The 17,642-nt window shown below is 39.8% G+C and overlaps 1 protein-coding gene across 2 annotated transcripts in view; it reads right to left on the bottom strand.

The window, feature by feature from the left end:
- Nucleotides 1–17,642, bottom strand: part of itgb5 (integrin, beta 5) — a 75,119-nt gene that overhangs the window by 46,870 nt on the left and 10,607 nt on the right. For both annotated transcript variants that reach the window (XM_047370354.1, XM_047370353.1), the window contains exons 6-10: nt 16,979–17,140; nt 15,641–15,736; nt 15,448–15,537; nt 14,383–14,517; nt 2,211–2,385 (exon numbers count right to left, since the gene is read on the bottom strand). In XM_047370354.1, coding sequence (XP_047226310.1) covers nt 2,211–2,385; nt 14,383–14,517; nt 15,448–15,537; nt 15,641–15,736; nt 16,979–17,140 — 658 coding nt within the window. The remainder of the gene's footprint in view (nt 1–2,210; nt 2,386–14,382; nt 14,518–15,447; nt 15,538–15,640; nt 15,737–16,978; nt 17,141–17,642) is intronic.

Raw genomic sequence — 17,642 nt, 5'->3', positions numbered from 1 at the left:
ATACAAACAACGTCAACCTTCAAATAACCATGTACAGTTATGCACTCAATACTTGGTCGGGAATCCTTTTGCAGAAATGACTGCTTCAATGCGGCGTGGCATGGAGGCAATCAGCCTGTGGCACTGCTGAGGTCTTATGGAGGCCCAGGATGCTTCGATAGCGGCCTTTAGCTCATCCAGAGTGTTGGGTCTTGAGTCTCTCAACGTTCTCTTCACAATATCCCACAGATTCTCTATGGGGTTCAGGTCGGGAGAGTTGGCAGGCCAATTGAGCACAGTGATACCATGGTCAGTAAACCATTTACCAGTGGTTTTGGCACTGTGAGCAGGTGCCAGGTCGTGCTGAAAAATGAAATATTCATCTCCATAAAGCTTTTCAGCAGATGGAAGCATGAAGTGCTCCAAAATCTCCTGATAGCTAGCTGCATTGACCCTGCCCTTGATAAAACACAGTGGACCAACACCATCAGCTGACACGGCACCCCAGACCATCACTGACTGTGGGTACTTGACACTGGACTTCTGGCATTTTGGCATTTCCTTCTCCCCAGTCTTCCTCCAGACTCTGGCACCTTGATTTCCGAATGACATGCAGAATTTGCTTTCATCCGAAAAAAGTACTTTGGACCACTGAGCAACAGTCCAGTGCTGCTTCTCTGTAGCCCAGGTCTGGGGAATGCGGCACCTGTAGCCCATTTCCTGCACACGCCTGTGCACGGTGGCTTTGGATGTTTCTACTCCAGACTCAGTCCACTGCTTCCGCAGGTCCCCCAAGGTCTGGAATCGGCCCTTCTCCACAATCTTCCTCAGGGTCCGGTCACCTCTTCTCGTTGTGCAGCGTTTTCTGCCACACTTTTTCCTTCCCACAGATTTCCCACTGAGGTGCCTTGATACAGCACTCTGGGAACAGCCTATTCGTTCAGAAATTTCTTTCTGTGTCTTACCCTCTTGCTTGAGGGTGTCAATAGTGGCCTTCTGGACAGCAGTCAGGTCGGCAGTCTTACCCATGATTGGGGTTTTGAGTGATGAACCAGGCTGGGAGTTTTAAAGGCCTCAGGAATCTTTTGCAGGTGTTTAGAGTTAACTCGTTGATTCAGATGATTAGGTTCATAGCTCGTTTAGAGACCCTTTTAATGATATGCTAATTTTGTGAGATAGGAATTTTGGGTTTTCATGAGCTGTATGCCAAAATCATCCGTATTAAGACAATAAAAGACCTGAAATATTTCAGTTAGTGTGCAATGAATCTAAAATATATGAATGTTAAATTTTTATCATGACATTATAGAAAATAATTAACTTTATCACAATATGCTAATTTTTTGAGAAGGACCTGTATAGAGCCTTGCAAAGGTGTTCAACAACTACTAACTGGAAAATATTTTACAGGCATGTTATGTGGTCAAACAACATGAAAAAAGTATATAATTGTGAAGTAGGACAATGATAAATGGTTTTCAAAACTTTATGCGAATAAAAATCTGAAAGGTATAGTTTGAAAGGTAATTCTAATAAATCTGGACTCTTAAATTTTACTTTTAATCCAATAACACTTTGAAACAAGCTGATTATTATAGATTATTAACCTTCATAATTTCATATCAAGCAACCTGACTGAACACAGCCTACTGCGTCACCATCATCGTCTCAGTTATTAGTCTCCTTGAGCTCTGTGTTATCTCGATAGTATTTTGTTAGAGGCATTTCAGTGGGCTCAGAGAAACGGTCCATTTTAGTTGCAAGGAATATGATATATTTCAGCAGTTTAGTTTCCTGTGAATATCCGTATCCTCCATTCCAATTATAGAAAAAGGGAGGAACAATGGGCTGTTTATGTAATATGTTTCCCCTGTAAAACATTTGGTTATTTTATTTTTAATGGTGAGGTTTTATTGAGATAAAGATATCTGGTCTTCTTTGTAATAGTAATGAACTGAACAGATTATACTAACCCCTGCATTGGTTTTATTAGACCAAGCCTCTGACAGAACTGATTACTATACATTATCTTTTTAATTTAGAAGCGTACCTCACAGTTCATCATTTAACCTCCTTCTCTAATAGCAAGGTTGCAAGCATAGTGAGAATTAGAGTCACTGGATATCACCAACAGCCCAGCCAGCAAATTGTTTGGCATTAGGTTATGTAATGTTGCAGGATGTAATGTCATCCTGGTGTAATCTGGATTTAATGAAAAGGAGCAACCATACCGATGGAGCTGCAGATGCTGCTGTTGATCTGTGCCATTTGGCTGCAGACACAGTCACACTGATAATCCACAGCCACCTCCAGGCGGTCCTTAAACCCCACCGGCTTTATTGTGAAGGTCTGGTCGGTGCCACGGGGTGGACAGCTCCTTGCCTCTGCGCTCACGTGGAAGGACACCTACCGACAAGACAAATCATCATTAAAGTGCAAAAAGTGAAGGAGTGCAGCCCCCTGCTCATTTGAGAGGGCAGCGACCAATTGAATCCACCTGGTTGGCGAACACAAGGGACAAACAGCCAGCCAGTGGATGTGAACTATGTGTGACCCTGGCCTGGAGACGTTTACAGCAAGCTGCTGATGTGGCCATGGGTGCTTTGAAACTGGGACACAAAACCAACACCCATTTGATTACACTGGGGAAGGAAGTACTGAGAAGAAAAACCAAGCCCAGCGTGATTCTGATTCATGATCCTGGTGTTCTTAGCAAATATACTCAATAACGAAGAAGATTTTAGTCATGAAAGAAAAACCCAAGTAGACAGAGACACATGTTCCTCAAGTCTGGCTCTGAGCTTCAGCTTTCTGGATCCAAAGGTTATGAGATAACAGCAGTAGATTCCAGCTCTAATCAGAGGGTGTTGCTATCCATATCACATAGCTTATATTATACACACCCTACTGAGCTGCATGTTGAAAGGGGACAAAACAAGGGAAAGACATTCTCTGCTTTAAGGATCTGAATAAAGAAAATACACTAATCTCACCCAGAGAATTTCTGGTAAAGAATATATTTACTGAAAAGGGGACCCTAGCATCAGGTTTCCTACAGTCTGTCAGCGCTGAACAATTTATTGATATAGTAAACACATTTTCTTTGTTTACTATATTACCAAAGCCAAGCATGATCACAGATTTACCATCTACCAACTTCCATATATTTATATGGCGTTCCATTTGACAGAAGCTGGTTTTAGGAAGACCTCCTCTCTACTTTTAGAATGTTTCTGGGTGAGGAAAATCACAAAGTTATGGTAGTACAATCCCTTTTTATATTCTATGATTTTAGGTGTCAATAAATTAACAAAAAACATCAGTTTTTTATCTTTTTTTAAACAAAACTACGCCAAAACAAAGAATCACTACATAAAGAGATGATCTCCACTGACTATTTCCATTGGAATGAGCAACCAGACAGATTAATAAGCAGATCATCTAGTGAGAGCACCACTATAAAAGCAGGAGTTTTCAGGAGGTTGATGATCATTGAGTCAATTTCCAAACAGTTTAGAGATCATCATTCTGCCATGAGAAAGATTATCTAGACATGGAAAAAAAAAACTAACAAATGAAGACTGTTGAGGATCATGCAAAGCCAGGAAAAACTGCAAGGACTCCAATTGCAACATGTAAAATTTTACAATTCCAAGCAGTACAAATAGAAAAAACCTGAACAAGTTGGATTGTTTAAAAGAATTTTCATGACATAACAGTGACTTAAGGTTTGCCAGGTTGCATCTTTACAGACGGCACCACGTCTGGAACAACCTCTTTTAGACTGACAACACCAAACAAGATGTTTAGAACACCTCATACCAACGATCAAGCACAGTGGTGGAGATGTGATGATTTGGGCTTGTTTTGCTGACACAGAACCAGGCTTTTAATAGACCCTGAACTCCTACGTCAACGCTGTGTACTCTTCGACACCCTCATTAACCCTGATTTTCATCTGTGAGAAGTGTAACATTACCCAAAAGTTTATTTAGGGCCAAACGACATGGAAATCCAAACAACAGCCACACTTGCATAGTTTTATGTTAGATTGTTTAAACAACTATGTTACTACAATGCAGTAATGCATCATAAGGCATTAACTGCACACATTTAGCCAGAAAGACTGATTAGGAGAAAAAGGTAAATGTAAATAAAATGTTTGGGTGTAGTGAGTTTAGGGCTTTTAATCCTTTTGAAAGGTGGTAGTTTGCTAGGTCTACACACCTGATTTCTTCCTGCTCAGTGGACAAATCACAACTGAACCACTTGCCTAATGAGCTCATGTTTGAGCTGAAAACTTTGCTATCAGTACTTACACATTGATGCCTGAGGTCAATGTCTCACAAGTAACCTTATTCCTCCTCAGTGACTCAGCTGCATGCTGTTTATGTCTTTCATGCTTATTTTGCATTTTTCTTAACTTCAAACAAGGAATTGATTCAAATTATCACGAAACACACTCAAGTTCAAGCACAAGTAACAAGAAAAAAGTTTAAAGATCATGAGACAAAGGATGATAGTAAAAACTAGTGAGCAAAAGGTCCTCCACAATAATGCAAGAGACTGATGATAAAAATAACGGTGGTTTCAAGCTGCTCTGCATTTGTTTGCTCAGTATTTGTTTTAAATGACGTAACTCAGAGGTTGTGTCATTTAAGATCTAGCAAGGAAGAGCCAGACAATTTCCAAACCATAAACGAATACACAAAACTTTAAAATGGAAAGAGGGAGTGTTTTTTTAATTGAATTGTGTGTAAATTGATATCTACTGCTCTAGTCCATCTGTATCATGTCTGTTCAGTTAGTCTCCAGTAGCTCTCAGCTACGATCGCGCCATCATCAACTTCACATGCTTTTAGCCATTTTGACAACAATTAGTGGTTAGTTGTGTCATGTACACATTTATATGTTACATGCATGGAAGGCTTCCATGTAATAAAAACATGGCAAACGAAAAACAAGAATTCTTTTCTACTCCGGTTAGGCCGTAACTCGGCACTGCTCCGTTTATACTATATATGCTAGAGTAAATCTGGTCTTATCTGGATGTCAGGCAGCCAGAGTCTAGCTTTGCTTCATTGTCTCTTCAAAACACCAGCTCTAATTCAAAAACATTCTCAATAAACGTGTTCCAGTTTTTCTCTCAGGTGCAGAAAAGATCACACCGTTTATTAGTTTATTTATACACGACTTAGTGACAAATGAGTATTATTTTTTCTAATGCCATGATCTAAATACAAGCATGCCAGGGCGGATTTTAGAGTAGAGGCGGGATGTTGCCGGGACGAGCAAACAATCTGGGCCGATTGAGAACGCAGGAAGACGCTTGGTCACATGCCACCAAGAAACCCCCGCTGCCCAAACGCGGGAAGCTTAACGAGCTAATGAGGCTCACAATTAAATTTACTGTAAATGTGAGTCAGGAGGAGAATGGTCCACACAATCATGCGGTCTGATAAGAGATCTGAGAGGTTGTGAACACTGTTGGGGGTGAATGTCAGTCGGGGTGGGCAGTGGGAGGGACAGAGCGCAGCAAGAGGAGAGGAAAATGTTATTGAGAAAATCTGCGTTTTTACATTTATGAGCTGATTCACGGAAAGAATCACAATGAAATCCAAGTTGTTTCGGGTTTGATGAAGATGGATCGGTGGTGGCCCTCTATAATAGGAGTTATGTGGCATAAAAATGAGCCGGAGGTTACAATGGATTAATTCTCTCAGATGATAGAATTCTTATGCCTGCCCCCAATTTAATTAACTGCGTTACGTAAAACCAGAGAACTGGGTCAAACAAAACAACATACAACTAAACTCAAATGATACATATTTGTTTAGACAAAAGACATCTGTACATAAAAAAAGCACCCACAGTGAGATGGAGCATGAATCCATTCAGCCTGTGAGCAAAAAAATAAAGACCACGGTTGCTCCACTGTTTTCAGTCCAGCCAGCATTTCTCCTCCTGCTATGTGATTCTTTTCATGCTGGGCAGTTTCACAGACCTCGTCCACTCTGCTTTTGTGGGAGACCATTGAGATGCAGCATCAGGCTCGCCTGGGATCGCCCACTGAGGCTGTGACTGACACCCAGGATGCGGGAGAAAGATGGAGAACATTGGCACCCAGCAGCATAAAAGACATGAGCAATGCCCATCACAAGAGAGGCCCTTTCAATTCATTCAAACCGAATCTCCCTCAGCTCCTCCACCACGTTTTCCCATGTAAAGCTAGCCCAGAAAAATAAAGCAGCCCAGTGGAGGGAATGAGGGGGGCTGAGAGGAGAATTCCCCTATGGCGAAGGCTCGCTGTGAGGCTGCATGTAAGAAACTGTTGCATTACCAATTGATTTATATCTTATCAGTCTTGAACAGAATATAAAGTGACCACCAAAGCAATTCCAATATACAATGATTTCCTTTGAGACTACCCCAGCTGCTGCAGATAACACCCGGCTAGCAGCCAGGGAAATAATTCTTTTGATATTTAACTCCTATATGCACGCTCAGTCTACTCACACACAATCAATCTATTTACAGTTAAATGGGTTTAAACCAGGAATGTGCCGATTAGGATGGGCAATTATCAAATGGTTTAAGGTTATCGGAAAAAATATTTTAATGTGATCAGAGTTGTAATTTATTATGAAATCAGTAAAGTTTAAATGTTGATAACTGCAAAGGCCAAAAACCAATGATATGGTTTAAATTAGGGCTGCCCAATACTCGGGAAAACATCACGATATCATTGTTGAATATTCTAATGGTCTTTTTAAAAGCAGTAGTTGTCAAGGCCAACTTTTTTCTATGACACTTTATAACAAACATGTTACAAAAGTGCTGCACAGTAAGAACAAGAAAATACGATAAGTAGTAAAAACACAAAAGATTTCAAGTATGCATCAGTTAAAAGTTAAGATGTCACACTCTATTTGACTCAAAAGCCAAAGGGTAGAGGTGGGTCTTTAAAAGCGCCTTAAATGTCTTCAGACTATGAGCAGCTCTGAAACGAATCAGTAGATTATCCCACAGTTATAGTCACAGTTATTACCCCAACAGTGTTGGCCCAATCAATTATACTTTTTGTTTGACCTTGCAACATCTATAGTAAGCAGCAAGTTGTTTGACCCTAGTGTTCTTGTGGATGTACGGCGTTTCAGATCCTGTGAATATGTTGGGGCAAGACCACCAAGACCCTGAAAAAACAGTAACAACATTTTTCAATCACTTCTGTATCAAACAGGAAGCCATTGGAGAGAAGCCAGAACTGAAGTTATTTGCTCTCGTTTTCTAGTTCCTGTTAGTAGATAAGCAGCAGTATTTTGTAATCTGTATGCAGTAAAGAGACGACTAATCTAAACCCACTTACTGTCATACCTGCTTGTGTTTTAGTAATATTACCTGGTCTAGTCCTTTGTTTTCTGTCTCCCTGCACCCCAAGCCTGCACCGGTCCTGTGTTTTCCCCTGATTGTCTGGTGACGTTTGTCATTGGTTTCCCCTGATGGGCAGTTTTGTATTGAAGCCCGTTTGTTTCCTTTGTTCCCCGCTGGTTCCTTATGTTATGTGTATGTGCGATCTCTTGTGTTGGCTACGCTGTCTGTATCCTGCCACGGATAATAAAGACTCATCTTACCTGAAAACCTCAAGCTTCAGGAGTTCTTCCCTGCATTTTGGTCCATCCAAAAACCAAATTATGACGCGAAATTACAACACTCTAAGCAGTTTAAGTTTATATAAAAACATGGCTCAACCTGTCAAAGTCTTTCGGAAGAAACTAAGACTTCGCTTTAGCCAGAAATCTTAACGGAACAAAGGTAGTCTTGACAACTGAACTGATTTGCCTTGTGAATTTAAAGGAGCTGTCAAACAACAAGCCAAGATTCCTGACAAAACTGTGGTTGTATGACAAGAAAGTCTGAAGAATTACATTGGAAAGGTCTTACTTTCCAAATGTTATGACTTCAGTCTTATTATCGAAATGGAAGAAATTTGAGTTCATCCATGTGTTAATAGCAGTAAGACAGTCTAATAACGTCTTTAAAATAAGTGTTTTCATTTTTTATGCATACACAGATAGATTTGTCATTAGCAAAGCACTGGGAAGAGATATTATATTTACTAAAAATACATACAACATAAACAATGCAAACAAAATGGACCCTAGGATGGAGTCTTGGGGAAATCCACAAGTAAGAGATGCTACTGCTCAAAAATATGTATCTATCTAACCAAGAGGCTCATGTTTGTTAAGAAAGGCTTAAACCACTGTCGAGCAATAACCTTAATGCCCACACAATGTTCCAGCTGTGATAACAGGATACTGTGACCTACAGTGGCGAACACAGCACTGATTATGGAGCTTTTAGTCTGTGCAGTCATATATAGTCATACTGTAGCTGTAACATATTTTGCCAAACAAGAATGCAATTACTTTTTAAATACACTTCACAGTCAATGTTAGCATAATCTCAATAAATACCACATAACATTGTGAGGAATTTTTAAGACCATGTCACACATCCACAGTCCAGATCTGACCCCATGTATCATCGCACCAATCTAGGCAATTCTTCGAATTACTGCATCAGACTCCCTGACTAAACTAGAGTCCCCATCCCTGTCCTTGGTTGGAATATCTGTCACTGTCAGGAAAAAAAGAAATATTGCAGCATTCAGGAAATCCTTTGTGAGTGACTTAAGTGGGACATAATTACCATACTAAGTATTAAATTCAATTGGTATTTTACTACACTCTAAATCTAATGAGTCCTTTATTATATACTTAATTTTAATTTTAATGTACTATGATGATAATCATTAATTATTATTATTAATATTATTATTACTACTACTGGGAGCAGAGGCAATGCCATGTGTAATGATAATGTACTATCGTCATAAGGAATATCTCAATCGGTACTTCTCTATTCAACACACCTATGTCACCCACATTTTTCTCCCTCATTGTGACATTGTTATCATTTTCAGGTACTTTTAGCATCACAACAACTGTTCTCTATATCAGGTACTAAAGGCAGCGGGGGGTCATCAAACAGGTCAGGTTTATTGGTTTGCAGAGCCTTAATGCATAGCAGTTGAACCTTAACAGTGTACCAAATACAGCATGAAAGCAGGCCGATGATATTGTTCAGATAATATTACAATAAAAGTTGTGATGTGATGTATTGTGTGGCCTTACACAGATTCTAGTGTTAAATAAAATGTACCATGAACTGGTTTGGAGGGCCAACGTTCAGGTCAAAGAGACATCCTTTGTCTCATATAGCAACGAGAGTCTGCTCACCATCTACAAGATGACATTCATGTACAACTTCAGGGGACTGCATTTCCCCACATCATCTGGCAACATAGCATAGTTTCAACTAAAAATAAAATAAAGAACTGACAGCTTTATTACTTGCCACTGGACCAGACATTAGGATGAAAACTGTGCTGCTGGGGGACGAAAAGGTGAAAACTAATCAGTTTTAGCTCTTTTTTTAGTGACTTCTTCTCAGTTTAAAATCCCCCACCTAGGGCTTCTATTCTGTCAGCCTGAAGAACACTACTTTTTTTGCGAGGACCATGACATTGTAATACCATTATAGCAAGATGGAGCCTGAACTGATAAATGCATATTATTTTTGTCATTTCACAAAAGATTAAATATTTTTTATAACACTCAATGGGTCGGCATTGACAAGTTCTTTATTTGTTTTTAGGGATGTAGAAAGTCTTTTGGCCAACCTAAAGAAAGGTTCAAACAAAAGGAGAAGATCTGAAAAAATATAGTTTTAGCAACAGATGTGTGAGTTTGAAGCCTGAAGGCAAGATAAAAGTGTAGCCAAAACAGTTAAAAGGGGTAAAGATTTCTACTAGATGATAATGTTTTTGTTTGTGTGAGCAGTGATTTCAGCCCTAAAGATGATCTGACAGACTTCATCTGGATATTTCTTTTCCTTTTTTCGTATATTATCAAACCAAGCTCAACTGACAAGTCAAATTAGAGATCGGCATCCACAGAACAAAGTACAAAAAACATATTCATTGTAATTAGTTATGTCTTTTGACTGTCGTGACTTTTACAACAAACCTTCTTTTTTACATTTAGTAACATCAACCATTGTCTTCCTGCCCAAGTGTAACAGCAAAGGATTCCGGTCATCAACAGTCATTGTTAGTCACAGCGAGATCAACCCTCACTGGAGGCTTGCCGACAGGAGTTGCAGTTTTCTGATGGGTGAACCCTGTGTACGCAAGCGCTGGCATGTTGTGCTGACAACTACACCCTTGGATGTAGATGCAGTTACTGAGTGAAGAACAGTTCAAATGTTGGACTTTTTAAGTATCAGTAAGATCTTTATAAACTCAGAGGAAGCACATAAAAGTCAGAAGCTGTTTAAAAGAAAACTGTATTTTGATGACAAGCTGAGATATGTCTGTGTTTCATTCAGGCTGCAAGAGAGCAGGACACAGCAGATAACAGGAAGTCTGGTTTATCCCTTTAAGCCTTTAACCTCGGTCTGCCATGAAACCTGCTGGGTTTGGAAATGTTGGCAGCCTTAATAAACGTGGAGAATGATGTGTTTGTAATGTTAGCCATGCTTGACGTTACATTCTAAACCTTGTTTAAAGGCCAACTCCAATATTCTTTGTCAGATATTAAAGAAACATTAGTAAAACCCTGTTTTCCAGTGACTGTTCTCTGATACACATGGCCTTATGATGCCTCTGCTCCCAGTAATAATAATAATAATAATTAATGATTATTATGTTTTTCTGTTCTTACCTCTTCTTATAATACAATTGTTAAAGAGAAATTTGGAGGGGGCAGAAGACTAGAAAAAACTGAACTGGGTGAAGGAGTCTGGGGTTGAATAGAGTAGTTAAATGCTAAATGCCTGTACTTGTATAGCACTTTATCGAGTCCCCAGAGACCCCCAGAGTCTGGACATTACTAATATTTCCTTTAGGTACTCAAAATAATTGAATGATTGAGAACATGTTCTGAATGGTAACAAAATTAAGAAGACCACTGCTGCTTTATAAGTCAGAAAGATGTTGCATATCTGAAGCTAAAGGTTTAAAATTCATTTCTTTACAATCAAGTGCTGTCTTTTGCTACATGCTACAAGTAAAATACATGCTGCTGCACTTAAATTCACTGCGAACCTAAACATGACATATGTTCAAGCTAAGGCTCCATTATTGAACTTAAGAAGCCTTTAAGATACCCTGTCATCTACAAAGTTACTCGACCTTATCTGCTGTCCAACACCAATCAAAAGGGTACGATGAATTATGATCTTTTCTCTGAATACTATATTTTTAGTGAAAAAGAGGTAGTGTTCAAAACGCTGTCAGTCTCTGTTTGGAGCAGCGGTAGCAGCTGAATCAGTGAGAGGTGGTTTCTTTAAATACACCCAAACTGTAAAATATTTAGAGGTAAGAACTGCCTGTGATTCTAATGGCTGGAACTCCTCGGGTCTGACCAGTGCTGAACGTCTCTGTGTATACATGCTGCCAATATATTCATTATTCACTATAAATATAAATGGATATTTCTGTGTTTGACTTCTGCCAATTGCGGCCAGAATACTCACAAAGGAAAATTTTACACCTCAAAATGTCTCCCCCCTCCCCAATTAAAAAAACAACAACAAATAAACAAGACCATCATCCATCAATCTACTATAACCATGCCCTTAAATCAGTAACATTCCAACCGGTTAGCCATCAACCAACCATTGTCTGCTGGTCAAAAGTTTTAAAAAAGGGAATCAATAAACTATAAATCTGCATAAATCACAGTCCCTAATGTTCAATTGACAGTAGAAATGCTGTTTGTCTTCTACATTAGAGGGTGACACGGAAGTGGATTTTCTCTCCTGTCCCATCCCGCTCCCACAGAAAAATGTCTTGTCCCATCCCAATCCCAGGCCAGCATAATGAAAAAAATCCTGTCCCGTCCCACTCCTGGTAAATTGACTCCCACTCCCGTCCCGCTCCCATTCAGAACGACTCCCACTCCTGTGCCACTCCCATTTTTGTTTTCTTCATTTAGTCTTTTGGCAATTTCTTTCTTTGAAGGACCAGTTACGTCCCTGTTTTTAGTTGTAGTAAAGGCCAGTTAAAGTAAAAAGAATAATAATGAAGAAATAATAAAATATTAAACAAGGAAACAGACCATGCCTATCTTAGCTGAATAAACAAAATGTACATAGTTGTATTTTACTCATTTATTAAGTGATCGTTTCCTTTGAACAATGACATTACTTTTATGTTTCAAGTTGCTGAAACGAAAGAAAAATGCACCTAGTAAGAGAACTGTACTTGTTGAACAAAAGGCCAAAAAGGCATTACCTTCATAATTTAGAAACTGTACCTCAATGGTTCACAGCCCTGGTCCTCAGGGACCCCTTCCCTGCAAGTTTTAGATGTGTGTCTGCTCCAGAACACCTGATTCAAATTCTGACATGACCTCCTATACAGGCATCAAGAATGGAGGGTCAAACTGGACAAAATTAATACAATAAAATCATCATTAAATAAATAAATGTTGTGAATGTCCCATAAGTGAAGTAAATGTAACATGAAAGAAATGTAACATTAAATGTGCCATTAAATTAAAGGTACCATTTATTTATTTAATACATCATTAGAAACAATAAATGTACCATTATATCATGAAATTGACTATTATGCAGTTAAATGGGCCACTGAATAATTAAGTATAATTTTAAAGACGACATGACGTAATTAGTGGTACACTTAATATTTAATGATGTATTAAATAAATTGTACATTTAATGATACATTCATTTTTTTTTTCTATTTCACAACATATTTATTTAATATCTTCCCTTGATGAACCCTTTCTACGAGGTCCGCGAGGGGACAAGGGGGAATTTTTTCTCTTTCGTGTCCCCACGCAATAGTCTTTGCGTTATTTCGCGATACTTTGTGGGATAGTTTCCAAACCAGATAACTGCAAAATTGAAACAAACACTACACCCGTTTTGAGATTTATTGAGTTTTATTTTGAAATCAGCCTTAAATAAAATTATCTTCAAATGAGACTAAAAGACAGTTTTTATCCACAAGCTGTCAAACAAACTACTGAACTCTGGACCATAAAACTGCACGAAACCACATCTGTGATACTTTATTTCCTTATTACTGCTGCATGATGTGTACTTTATTTTGTACGCCATTAGTGTTTTTTTTTTTTATCGTGATTTGAACGGTTCTTCTTATCCTAAGCATTTTATCGCATTGTTTACTGCGTGTTAACCTGCATATGACAAATAAACCATATCAATGACATATCAGTGTTTGTTTTATGAGCAGTTTATCATCTGTGCTGTTGTTCCAAAATGCCGAACGCAAAAGTATTGCGTGGAGACGCAAAAGTAATAAATTTCCCCATGTCCCCTCACGGGCTTCCGTACCTTACCTCTTAAATCTTTAGCGCACATGCAGCAATTTTGTTGGTCAGATGAGACTTGACACATGTTGGTACTTTTGCTTTGATGAATGAAGAGAAGCAGGACTGATTTAATCCAGAATCTGTTTTACAAGTGTCCCTTAATCACTGGTGAACTTGATTACGACTAAACATGTTTTACAAGCAGCAGACTGCGTGTTAACACCGCTACATTCAACTCTCCTGAAGTTCGGTCATATTTGCGACTTTCCTTAATAGATAAGTCCTTACTTCTGACTTTACGTTACAAATCCAATTTTACCACATCCAGTTCTCCACCTGCGTTTGTTCCCTCCATCCTGAACGCAGGTGGAAAACACCGAGCAGAAGCACTGTTGGCTTGTGGGTCGTGTAGTTCGTTTGACTCACATTATAGTATAGGCTTCTTGGAAAAAAACTACACAATGGCGGCGTCGATCCAAGTTTTTTTTTCTTAAAGTTTATAACAAAGTCTCAGTTTACATTTCCAAGGACAATTGATCCTAGTTTATTTTCCCTCCTATTGGTTAGCTCCCGCTCCCGTCTGCTCCCGTTCATTTTTTATCCTGTACCGTCCCAATCACGTGATCTTTACTGATGCTGTCTCCCGTCCCGCGGGTTTCCCGTGGGAATCCCGTGACCCGTGGGACTCCCGAAAAAATGTCAGCCTCTATTCTACATACAAACATACTCATCTAAACAGAACAGCAACAATCTTCAACTAAGCCGGTTCTTAAACTGGATGCTTCTCTGGGACAGTGCTGTAGTCTGAGTGGTTTAGGTCACAGCTGAAATCTGAATGTGAAAGGCAATGATAAAGTTTTTATAACCCAAAAAGCAGAAACCGGTGAGTTCATTCACTGGAAGATCACTCAGAGGTTTATCTACGGCTAACTGTATAATAAAACATTTAAAGTGTGAGGTTTAGAAAAGGACTCACAGTGTCTCCTATCTTCAAGTCTTCACACTTCCGGAAGCCTGGCAGCGGCTTTCCATCCTGGCAGGTGGCAGTGAAGGACAGGCTGATGTCCTCGGGATGATCCGACACCGTCAGCTCCACTTTGGAGCGTATGTTCTGTGGACAATAAATTAAGGTACGAAAAAGTTTACTTACTAAGTAGCGGAAGATTATCAGCAGCTGTCACTAAGTCCATCAGTTTGCCAAGGTTTTGTTAGTGGATTATTGACAACATTGCTCCCACCTTGCCATTTCATGCCTGTGTGTCTCTGGTGCATAATGGAGTGGAAAATAATGAAACATGAGGAATGCAATTTTCCAGTTAGGCACCTTTTTTTTACATTTGATTTAACCACAGCTATGAGCATTGTGCGTGGATACAGGCTGCATGTCGAGTGTTGCAAACAGCCACATGCAGCTGCAACATAACTGTGCCTAGAACAATGAGTGAATCCAAATCTCCTCCCATGGAGGAGATTTGGATTCCTATCTCTGACCCTGAACTGTGAGCAGCGGCCTGTGGATGCAGTCAAACTGAAACAGTTTCAAATTCGGCCAAGCTGGTGCAGCCAGCAACCCCAGACTGGTTGACATGACGTGGCAGCTGGAATGTTAATGCCTTGATGTGTCAAAGATCACTCTCACACACTGAAGATCATTGAGCCCGCCTCTGACAAACATTTAAGGTCAAAACTGAAGGCAGTGTCTCCCAGTGTCTCACACAGGAAAACAGTGCAAAGCTCAGCAACTCACTCCCACTGCTTCATGAAACATGTTTCATAAAGATGCAACCAGATGAGGGTCTGGCTTCAACACACTGAACTCATGCTATCTGAAGACAAATGTTTTTTTTTTTTTTTTGCCAGATCATTCACTCTGCCCAGGAGTTGTAAGAAACATTTACTTGAGAAGCAGCTAGAAGGAGAGCTGCAGGTTAATTTGGAAGAATCTGCTTCTGCTGCCCTCTTCCCCCGCCTCTTATCAGATGGCTTCATCCTTAGCAGACCCACACAAACACAAACAGGAAGTCAGGCTTTCTTCACTCACATTGTAAGCAGTTATAATCAGCTGAATGACATTCTTGGAGTCCTGGTCCAAGATTTCAACTGTCGTTCCAGGGAGGAGAGCTGTGAAATTCTGAAAACATTAAATAAATAAAAATATATCAGTGAGTGCTCAAATCACTGAGAAAATGGACGATATTTAATGCCTACAGGGGCCAGAAAGAAATGATAAATACCTTATAAATAACGTAGAGCCGTTTGGTTACGGCAAAGATGAGGACGATGTTATTTTCTGCCAGTTTCTCTCCAAGCAGAGCGAGAGACGGATAGTCCTGCAGAGAGAGAGAATCATGAAATTCATTGTGGGTATTTGATCCACATGCGCTACCAATGAATAACAGTTCAGAGGACAGATAAGACAGCTGGATGCTCTTCTGACCTCACTCTTAAGCTTGCAGTGAACTTTTGACCACAGAGACAATATTAATGTGGAGATGTAATCGCAACTACAACCTCCTAGATTTCACACTGATGTGCTCATTACCTCTGGAAGCTTCGCTGTCTCTGCTCTAATTTACATGAAATCCAACAGGTAAGGAGCAAAAGGCAGCAGGCAAACAGAACCAACACTCACTGACATGTGTCAGGGCTACAGCCCCAATAAAGTCAACGGGAAAGATTCAAAATAGAACTAAAGGGAGACATTCCAAATTTTGAAAAGGCTTATTTCTAGTTTCATATGTACTGATGAAGTGACGAGTACATTTTGATGATTCCAAAATATGGGAGGCTTTCTGTTGTAATCTAAGGAACTTGCATTGTTACCGTTCTTTGGTCTTATGTTGGGATACCTGCACTCACACCTTGGAGCATGTGACCAAAACAACTCACATGGCATCGTTAGGGACATGTTTGGATCGTCAAGCAACAACAACCCAAACATTGAGCTAAATAGAGGTTCGGGTCAGTGACTCATGAGTGACTTTCATGGCCCTATTAGTGTGATTGTCCTGACTACGACTTATAGACCTGTTGCTTCCAACCATGTTCAAAATAAGCTTTTTGGATGAGAAGTCCAGCTGCCTCCTACTTAAGCACCAAGGATTAGGTTTGTAGTTCTGTTCAAACTAGTTTCAGACCAACATGCTTTTTTCTCTGAAACTAAGCACAAACAGCACACATGAAAAGTATTCAGTCAGAGGCCAGTATGACATTTTCCCCAACTGATAAAACTGAGTAAAAAGACCAGTTTCCCCCAGCGCACTGATTTAAAACAAAAATGCTGCTCTAAGAGTGATAGAGGGCACTCTTTCATTTTCCACACATTGACCATCCGTGTGGTACAGAGAATATTCTGGCTAGTCTGGCACTTTCTCCGGGATCTAATTACAATGACTTTAACCCATAGAAACAGCATGATGGAAAATTTTTGTGGTTTTGATACACCTTGATATTGTTAAAATCTTCTCACTGAAGCTGAAATACAATGAAGTCATTGATTTCTGGTTTTAATTTCATTTATTGTTTAAGTTTTTCCACAAGATGCTGTAGGGCTATTTTTTTATTTATCTCACCATCTTTGTGGAGGCGCTATACTCGTTCTGATCATTGAGGTGACAGCGACCGTCGTGAGGCCGGACGAGCCCTCCCAGCCGGCCATCCAATGCGAGGTGCGGCACGTCGTCTGTGGCAAACACCAGCAGGTGGTAGGCCTCCTTCCTCCAGCCGATTTCCTCCTGTTGGTATTACAGCAGAGTCAAATGCTGGAGGTTATTGGAGATGTTACAGGAAGAGCTGAACAGTAATAATTTTTTTTTTATGTTATTAAAGCCTAAACATCAGAAGGAATGACACATAAAACAAAAACTCAGGATTAAAGTTTAATCCTCTAGTTTTTTGTTTTTTTCTTACTGAAAGATACACCTTCCCTCTTTCCAGAAACCAGAGAACCACTAATCCACACACACACACACACACAGTTTTCTACAAAAGACTCGGTCCAGGTCATTATCACCAGGAAACAACAGACAGGGCACACAGTCTGCTGACTAATGCATGGAGCTAAAGAAACAGAGCCTTTCACCCAATCAGCAGAGAGGTCTTTTGTAGCTCTTTTGTTCATTATGTAAAGTCCTCAGGGCTGTGGGCAGCCCGATCAGAAGTCTCCCAACAACAACAGCACAAACACTGCTGTGGGAATAAACTCTGCTGTGTGCATCTCTGCATCAAACACTGGTT

The sequence above is a fragment of the Girardinichthys multiradiatus genome, chromosome 7 (assembly GCF_021462225.1).
Source record: "Girardinichthys multiradiatus isolate DD_20200921_A chromosome 7, DD_fGirMul_XY1, whole genome shotgun sequence".
Classification (NCBI taxonomy): domain Eukaryota; kingdom Metazoa; phylum Chordata; class Actinopteri; order Cyprinodontiformes; family Goodeidae; genus Girardinichthys; species Girardinichthys multiradiatus.
Note: the sequence above shows the minus strand (reverse complement) of the source record. Positions and strands in the feature narration are given on the sequence as shown.